At 42.9% G+C, this 8407-nt stretch overlaps 2 protein-coding genes across 3 annotated transcripts in view; one reads left to right on the top strand and one right to left on the bottom strand.

Moving 5' to 3' along the window:
* Positions 1-1314: 1314 nt before the first annotated feature.
* On the bottom strand, positions 1315-6004 carry cfap263 (cilia and flagella associated protein 263). Of its 2 annotated transcripts, none has more exons than XM_031863967.1 (9): positions 5160-6004; positions 4571-4706; positions 4075-4224; positions 3840-3989; positions 3290-3400; positions 3023-3121; positions 2781-2888; positions 2453-2608; positions 1315-2246 (listed from the first exon to the last, which is right to left on the bottom strand). In XM_031863967.1, the coding sequence occupies exons 1-9, from the start codon at positions 5249-5251 to the stop codon at positions 2112-2114; spliced, it is 1137 nt and encodes a 378-aa protein (XP_031719827.1). In that variant the 5' UTR covers positions 5252-6004; the 3' UTR covers positions 1315-2111. The 2 variants fall into 2 exon arrangements, with proteins under 2 accessions (XP_031719827.1, XP_031719836.1); XM_031863976.1 differs by having other exon boundaries at positions 5083-5217.
* parp12a (poly (ADP-ribose) polymerase family, member 12a) overlaps positions 5627-8407 on the top strand; it is a 5604-nt gene continuing 2823 nt past the window's right edge. Inside the window, exons 1-6 of the mRNA XM_031863920.1 lie at positions 5627-6033; positions 6769-6904; positions 7039-7303; positions 7448-7597; positions 7722-7911; positions 8055-8223. Coding sequence (XP_031719780.1) covers positions 5714-6033; positions 6769-6904; positions 7039-7303; positions 7448-7597; positions 7722-7911; positions 8055-8223 — 1230 coding nt within the window. The 5' untranslated portion in view covers positions 5627-5713. The remainder of the gene's footprint in view (positions 6034-6768; positions 6905-7038; positions 7304-7447; positions 7598-7721; positions 7912-8054; positions 8224-8407) is intronic.

The following is an 8407-nucleotide window of genomic DNA, read 5'->3' as shown; positions in this document are numbered from 1 at the left end:
GTGTGTGTGTGTGTGTGTGTGTGTGTGTGTGTGTGTGTGTGTGTGTGGACTCATAGCAGCGCCCTGTGGGAGTGCTGCCGGTAGCCATGGACCTAATGACTGTTAGTGTGAAAGCCTCCATAATATGTTCCCCCTGCTTCCTATGCTTCTCTGAAAACAGACGCTCACTCCGTGTCCCTCCGGTCTGTTCCAGGTGAGAATGTCAGCGATGTGTTTTTGAATTGTTCTGACTGATATCGAGGCGTTCTCCGTCGATGATGAAATGCCTGACATGTGGCAGGAATCTGGAGGAAGTCTCTGTGATAAACAGCGTGTGTGTGGGTGGTGCAGGTCGAGTAATGCTTTTGAATGCAACAACTCCATTAAATGTATGTGCCAGAGTTCCAACCACGTGACGGCACAGCTCGACTGTCTTTTTCAAAATCCGGTCGGCACTGTAGAAGTAACAGAACTGGGTGCATGTCCTGGAAATGTTTGGCTGGCGTAATAACACAGAAAAGGCTGACTAAGCAATGCTCTCTAACAGCAGGTTTACACTATCTTTGACTTGACAGGTATTGTGTGTATAACAGTCAAAAGATGATTAATTTCTGACTTACTAACTTTCATTATTTGTTTAATCTTTTTTGTTTTGTTAAGTTTGTATTGTTTCTGGGTAGAAATGACTTGGAAGAAATGATGCAGTATAAATCCAGTTGTAAAATAAATAAAGTGCTTTTGTCACTGTTACGTTATCATCAACAGTAGGACTCAGTTATGCCGTCTGTAGGCTGTAAGCTGCTCTGTGGTGTCCCGTACATCTGTAGTATGTACTTGTGAAAGTGCCTTTGGAAAATGTTTTCGAGGAACTTCGGACATTCTGTACTGTTGCGTTTTCATGTCAGATTCTGTGTTTTTATTTGAGAAGATGCAGTGCAGGAAGAACATGAATAAGTAACGATGCTATTTTCCAGACAGTTATATGACAGAATGAATAATAAATAAACAGCTTACCCATCGTGACATTGCACCTTTATGTATATACGGCATGTGACATAACATTTAGAGCTCTGAGGGCTTATACCTCAAAGGATTTCTTTCTAATAAAGGAAATGGTTTGTCGAATCTAGGTAGATTTTTCTTTTTTTTTTTCTTTTTTTTTTTTTTTTACCCCCACTTTTCATATCGAGTAACTTAAACTTTTGTTTACTAATGGTCGGTGGTGGAAGTATTCAGATCATTTTACTTGGTTAATAGTGGAAATATTTAACAAAGCACAGTATAAAAATACTACATTACAAGTGAAAGCCCTAAATTGTTAAAAATGTAACTACTCATGCAGAGTGGGCCATTCCACAGTAATATTTTATACATAGATCATCTTAATAGTAAAATGCTTCTGCCATGTCCATGTTGGATTGGTGCTTTAATGCTGCAGGTCAGTGACGATAATCTTAGCTACTTTATATATTGTTGGGTAATTTAATCTTCTACAATCATACGTAGGTTCTGTATGTAAAATCTAATACTGCAAAGTAACTAATAGCTGTCAGAAAAAATAAAGTGGAGTTCAGTCAGTGAAACTATAATGAACCAGAGAAAAGAGATTATTTTATTCCGAATGAGAAATGCAAATAATCAAGATTTTCTGATAATTCTAGCAACTGTTAAATCATAAAGAGCATAAATGACATAACATTGAATGGAGTACATTATGGTGACTGCATATTAACCAATATAGTATTGGGCATAAAGTTTCATTACTCAACATAATTCAGTATACAAAGAGTAAGGGAACAACGAAAATAAAGTGTGGAGAAAAAAAAGATGAAGGCATCAAGGATTGATGGAGCAAGGTTTTACATTCACAGAACATCTACTGTACATTTCATTCTTCATTATGGCGAATAGTAAAAAATCTCCCAAGGACATGAGTGCAAGTGGGGAAAAAAAAAAGACTAAAGACAAGGATTAAAGCTTCAAGGCAACGGGCATTAGCAGAGTGTATAGTGACATCAGATGCTGGGTGATTGTAATATTTTGAAACAGGGTGTTTGCAACAGTAGCAAATGTTCCTTTCTGCCACTCAATGTACTTGTTTTTTTTATGAATCCCGGAGGCTTGCTGATTCTCTATTTGCAGTTTTCTGCGATGTGTGGGAGCTTTACGGTGATTTGGTTCCTCCCAGTTCTAGCTCCAGCCTCGGCTCTGTCTGCAGGAGTAAGAGTGGCCCTCTGTGCGCTCCAGGCTGTAGTCTTCAATGCCATCTGGTGATAACAGAGAAGAGAGAGCCCATTGTCTCGAATACTGCCACACAACCGTTTCTTTCTGCAGCTGGACTGAGGCGTGGCATAACGATGTAAAAAAAAATATATATATATATTGCACTTCAAAATGTTATCCCGTTTTGACACAGGGGACAGAGAATCCGGGAGAGAGCTGGCTGTATTTGGGGAAATAAAATATGGTTTACCTCAGCGATCCCAGACTTTCTCTCCCAAGTGTGAATGCTCCGCTGCAGCTTCTTGTGTTTGTCCTTGACACGCATGTACTCGGTGATATCAGGAGCCTCATAATCTGTCAGCTGGCGGTGCAAGTGTTTGTTGAGGGCCTCTGCCTTTAAACGCTCCTGAAGAGAGAGACAATGAAGTGGAAGGGATGAAGAACACAAACTGAATTAAAGAGCAGGAGATGAGTATGGTGTAAGGAAGAAAAAGAGGGAGAGATGAAGTTTTAATTGATTCATGCGTTTGGGCTTTGAGTTGGGTCCTTAAAGTTTGAATAATATTTGGATGACAAACCTCCTCAGCATGCTGTATCTTCTCCTCAATGTTTGCCAGCATCTGCTTCCTGTTGGTGATGTCACTGCTCAGCTCTGCAGCCTCCCGTGTCACTCTCTGCAGCTCCTCCTGTTGACACAAACAGTGACACAAGCTGAAGCTACGGTCAAGCGACACTGCAAAGGCGGTTTCATCCATCGACACTAAATTACACGGAGAAAATGATCTCTCTCTCTCTCTCACGCACATTTCTAATGAGTTACCTTGTGTGAACCGAGGATACGTAGCACTTTCGATTTGTTGACTTGAAGTTGGTCCAGGTCTCTGACAATTGTCTGCTCGCTGTATTCCTGGAAAACGTCCTAGAAACAACACACAGTACCAATACCTTGTTACAGTCACTAAGGAGCGGAATCTGATCGCAGACTGTGATTTACTGTTCTCTTGCATAGCAGTCTAATTGACAAACCGCACAATCAACTGACAATCTATTGATATAATTGATAAAACTTTTCAACACTTTGCTCTACCTCGTACTCTGCTTTTCCCGTCTCTTTTTTCTGCTGAAGCTGCTGCTGGAGCTTCTTCTCGTGGGCCTTCAGCATCCGGTTCTTCAGATTAAACTTCTCCAACTGGGCCACCTGTTTGTGAACAGAGCAGACAAAGGGAGGAAGATGGTGAATGTGGGTAGGGGTTGCGAGAGCACTGGCAAAGGAAGAAAACATTACTCAAAAAATACTCTAGTCAAATTCAGCTTTATTGGCGTGAGAGTTTCAAGAACTATATTATCAATGCATCAGAATACAAAAGCACAGGATAACAGTGATTACTACGATATATTTGACGTCACCTTACTTTTTCTGCAGTATGATTAAAACAACTGGTGAATTAAACATCAGACAATCCGAAAAACTGGAATATGGATTATGGAATAATAATCATGTTAAGATGGCATTTTAAGGTGGAAAGGCCAATGCAGGAGCTGACAACAATGAGATATGTTGACAGATTTACAACAAACTAAAGTCTAGTTTTGTACTTTGCACAGGCTCATGTCATAAGACCGAACCTAATTATTACCTTTGACTTGTCTTCGATGTACCGAAGCACGTTCTCGGGCTCCTTCATTTCCAACCTGTTGTCCTTCGTAGGTTTGAGCAGTTTGCTTTCAAACTTGTTCTTAGCCTTCCGGATTTCTGCAAGACGCAGTTCTGCTTCTTTCAGAGAGGCCTGGAGAGACGAGTAGATTCACTGCAAAGGAATGCACTGTAGGTGTGCGTTTGTTTTTGTTTCTTGTGCATGGGTGTGTTGTAACCTTGTAGTCGTGGTGAATTCTCTCATGTCTCTGTCTGAGTTTCTCCTGGTCTTGTCGTGTCTCCGTTACTTCCCTCTTTGCCACATAAAGTTTTTGTTCCAAGGTCAGCTGCTGGAGGGGTTCTGATATGTTGGACCTCCGCCCACGACCCTGACAAGACACAAACACGCATACAAAATGATGTGGGGCGTTCAGGAGTACAGTGCAGAGAGGTCTTCTGTCCAGGCAACAGAATTTGAATCATGATTTAGGCAGGCCACAAAAAGGATCGCTAATATGGAGCAGTATGTTGTCACTCTTTCAACCCCAAAAGCATTTGAGTTCATCCTGTGCTGGTTGTGTTTTGATTTTGCAATCCTGTTTTGTGACTTGGAGCAAGATTAATCATTGAAACCCGAAATTTTTTTTTATATCTTTATCTACATAATGTCTTTCTGTTTGTGCAGAGTGAGTTTTGTATGTTTAATAAAGAAGTCTAGTCACTGGGTGCACTTACCCCACCCTCCAGGCTGGAGGCTCCTGCTGCCCCCGGACCGTCTCCCCCAGCATGGGACACCATGTCCCCAGGATCAATGCGACCGATGAACCGATCGAACATGTCGATCTCTGCCAGGAGGGCTGCATTGGAACATCTTGGGTGGAAGAAGTGAATATCAGCAACTTCAAAAGCAGCCAAAGAAGATGCCTGAAGCTAAAAGGTAAACCTAACCAACTGTCAAACGTAACTTATTCCCTCACCTCTGACCATCTGTATAGGGAAACAGGAGCTCACCTTATTGCGTAACAGTTGATATTAAAATGCAAAAGACCTCCACAAAAGTATTTTCAACATAATGTGACCTAGCTGCCTCATTTAAATGTTACTCTAGCTCATGGTTCTAGGATCGAGTTAGTGATGCTTTAACTAGTAGAGCTCTTAAACTGATATTATATATATAATACTGCTTTAAGCATATTGCTCAACAGAGCTAACAGTTTGCTAGTTTAGCATTAGCAGGTTGCACAAACCAGGTAATAAAGCCATGTTTAGGGTAACACACGTCACGGTTGAGCCATAGAGGGTTGTGAATATTTATTTTCATTACTTTAGTTCTTCGACTCGGTTGTAGAGGACTTCTCTTTGTTCTCGTGGGACCTCTTTCCTTGTTTCTTCCGCCAACGAAACCTCATCCTCCATGGTTGCTATGGTACACAGAAACGCTTGCTGTGGTTGCTAGGGCTTGCGTTGCCCTCACGTGCTCTGTAAACAACAACAGAGGTCATACAGATGTGACCTCTGTTCGTGTTTATAGAGTGATTTTAATCACAGCATTCTTTCGTTTATTTTGAGGACTGTGTCTGTGTATTAGATGTGAATGTATCTGATAACAATGTGGAAATATTGGCGTAAACCGACAATAATAACCTCATCTGAATGCCCACCCCTTTAAATAAAAGTTTGAAATATAAAAGAAGCGTGCTGACAACAACATATTTTAGATTAGAATATTGTATTTTAGAGGCAGGCCTAACATTCCTTTTTTTCTTTTCGCTTTCTTCAGTCGTTTCAGTTTCGTTTCTCTGAAGTTAGGCGTGGCTCTAGTCGAGTCGGTCCTGCCTCAGCAACAGCGGATCGGATTTGGTTAAAACTCTTTTCAGGATGACTTCAGTCGTCTCCAAATTTGTCACCAAGACCCTGTGCGACCACCAGGGATGTATGGACTTCAAGCAGCTGGACGAGAAGATCGCACAGAACTTCACTGTAGCGAAAGCCGTCCTCGAGGGCGTCCTGTTCGACGACGATAAAATAGCCATCCAGGAAGGCAGACAGAAGGTCGTCGGTAAACAAATCCTCAGCCAGGACAGTCTGGTAGTGGCTAAAACCAGTCTGCGGATCTGTCAGAAGAAACCCGGAGAGTGTCCTCGGTGCGATGCGTTACACCTGTGCAGGTATTACGTGTGCGGAGACTGCACGTTCGGGTAAGTAGCACACTGTGATTACGTTACATTTGGAGGTTTTTGTAATCTTTTATCAAGCTGTGGTACTCAAAGTTAATGGTGGTAGGCGGCCCTGCGTATGAGTGTATATAAGAAAAAATGATTAAAACAGTTGTTGAAGTTTAAAGGCTTTATTTGCTTTATGACTTCGTAGGCTAAATGTAAACAAACTGTCCAGCAGTAAGAGCAGGAGACGCTCAGGCGTTTTAAACGTTAACGCATACACAGGTGTGTTGTTTCCTGATTAACGTCAGCTCTTTCCTCTGGACTATCTGGGCGTGTTCTCACTCTCCTGTCTCTGTCTCTGACAGTCTGTTTGGGCCTCTGCGATGAACAAAACAAACTTTGACAGAGACCGGCTGTGCATAGTCTACATTAGGTGTAAGTCCTTTTTGGACCAGAAGCTGGCAGTAACGCACATCATGTAATGACCCTGAATAGCTCACTCTTAACTGTGTACTGCAAGTAGTCAATTAAAAAGCAGTGTGCAGAGTGCCGCGTTATATAACCCCTTATGGAGTGAAGCGGCTTATGGCCCACATTTAGCTTCTAGGAAATGTTTGATTAGATAACCTCAAAGAACTCAAATGTTTAACTTTCAAAACTGTAGAGGCCTCCATGTTTACAGAGACCAAATGGATACGGTGTATTTTGTTCAGTGGTTGATTCAGTAGAACTAGTACCGTTCACTGACATTATATTTTATTAATTTTTCAGAGTCAAGTGTAAAAATCCCCATAGTCTGGTTTATCCATACAATGCAGAGCCTTTGAAAAGATATGAGCTTCAGGATTTGACAGAGAAACAGCTGTTCCAGCTGTTACTGCAGAATGATCCGTATCTGCTTCCTGAGGTAGGTTGTACTGGTAACACTGGGAGGCAGAGGTGGCAATTCACAATCTCTTGATATTGTGCAGAGAGTGATGTACATTTACCCGAATGAACTGTCAAACATGTTTGCCGTAATGATATGTACACCCCTCCCAGATCTGCCCACATTACAACAAGGGAAATGGTTTGCACGGTTCCTGCAAATTCACCACCTCGTGCACCAAGCTCCACGTCTGCCTGCACTTTCTCCAGGGTGACTGCAAGTTCGGCTCTTCCTGTAAGAGATCCCATAGTGTTGATGTGCGAGAAACAAAGGCTTTCCGAGGAGTCAGTCAGGAGAATGTTAAAAACCTTCTGGAGATCTACAGAAATAAATTCATCATCCTGGGTCAACAGGAGAGAGGAGCTGTTGCTGTTCCCGGTAAAGAACAAGGACGTTTTTATAGAAACCTTTTAAAACTTCATCTTAAGTTAGCACGGTAGATTTGGTTTATGTGTGTGTGTGTGTGTGTGTGTGTGTGTGTGTGTGTGTGTGTGTGTGTGTGTGTGTGCTTTTCTCCTGCAGTGCTGCCAGAGGTGAGTCCCCTCTCTCAGCCACTTTACCAAAAGAGACCCGGATCCCCTACCAGTTCTGCTCCACCATCTAAACCCATGAGCGACACTGACAGGAATGAAATCTGCCTCTTCTACATTCGTAGAAACTGCAGCTTCAAGGGTAACACTGAAACTAGTCACAACTGCAGTCAACACATTATTCTCAGTACATGTGTAGATCTATGTGAAGAGATTGATGATGTACACCACTTCCTCTGTGTCATTGTTGGGTTTTGTTTCCACAGAGAAGTGTGCCCGTGTCCATTGGCATCTGCCGTTCAGATGGCAGGTGTTGGACAGTGATGGTGTGAAATGGAATGACCTGCCTAATAACGAAGACATTGAGAAAGCCTACTGTGACCCAGGAAATGACACAAGCTGCACGGATCCACCTTCGCCCACCTCAGGGATTTACAGATTCTTGCCTTTCCAAAGGTGCATGAATGAAGAAACGGACCGCAGAGACATACAGACACTTCTCTGGCTTAGGGAATTATTCTAGAGCAAAACAAAAATAGTAGTTCAAGTCTTTTAGGGGATGAGGGAATTGTTGATTTACTTTTACTGCTTGCTTTCAGTTCTGCCTCCCCCCCCTCAGCTGACTTCATGACGATGACATATGGAGGGTCTCCAGTTCGTCGGCTGTCCACTACCTCCTCTGTCTCAAAGCCCCCTCACTTCATTCTTACAACACAGTGGCTGTGGTACTGGAAGGATGACAGCGGGGTGTGGCTGGAGTTCGGAGAGGTCAGTCAGACAATAATGCAGCTATGGGTTTCTGTTCTTGTCCTACCTGTGTGAGTTAACGAGTACATGTTGACTTGCCACTCTCTTCTCTTCACTGATTGATTTCCCCCCCCCCCCCCCCCCCCCCCCCCCCCCACCTCCAGCCACACCCCGCGGGAATCGGGGGGGGGGGGGGGGGGGGGGG

The sequence above is a fragment of the Anarrhichthys ocellatus genome, unplaced genomic scaffold, assembly GCF_004355925.1.
Source record: "Anarrhichthys ocellatus isolate YVR2014 unplaced genomic scaffold, GSC_Weel_1.0 scaffold2, whole genome shotgun sequence".
NCBI lineage: Eukaryota > Metazoa > Chordata > Actinopteri > Perciformes > Anarhichadidae > Anarrhichthys > Anarrhichthys ocellatus.
Note: the sequence above shows the minus strand (reverse complement) of the source record. Positions and strands in the feature narration are given on the sequence as shown.

Bases quoted from the DNA above. Each gene is read 5' to 3' on its own strand.
- cfap263 (XM_031863967.1), bottom strand. From the start codon at position 5,251: ATGGAGGATGAGGTTTCGTTGGCGGAAGAAACAAGGAAAGAGGTCCCA. The intron at 3,401-3,839 runs GTAATAATTAGG...GTTCACAAACAG, and splicing joins ACATCGAAGACAAGTCAAAG to GTGGCCCAGTTGGAGAAGTT. The intron at 2,609-2,780 runs GTTTGTCATCCA...CTCTCTCTTCAG, and splicing joins AGATACAGCATGCTGAGGAG to GAGCGTTTAAAGGCAGAGGC.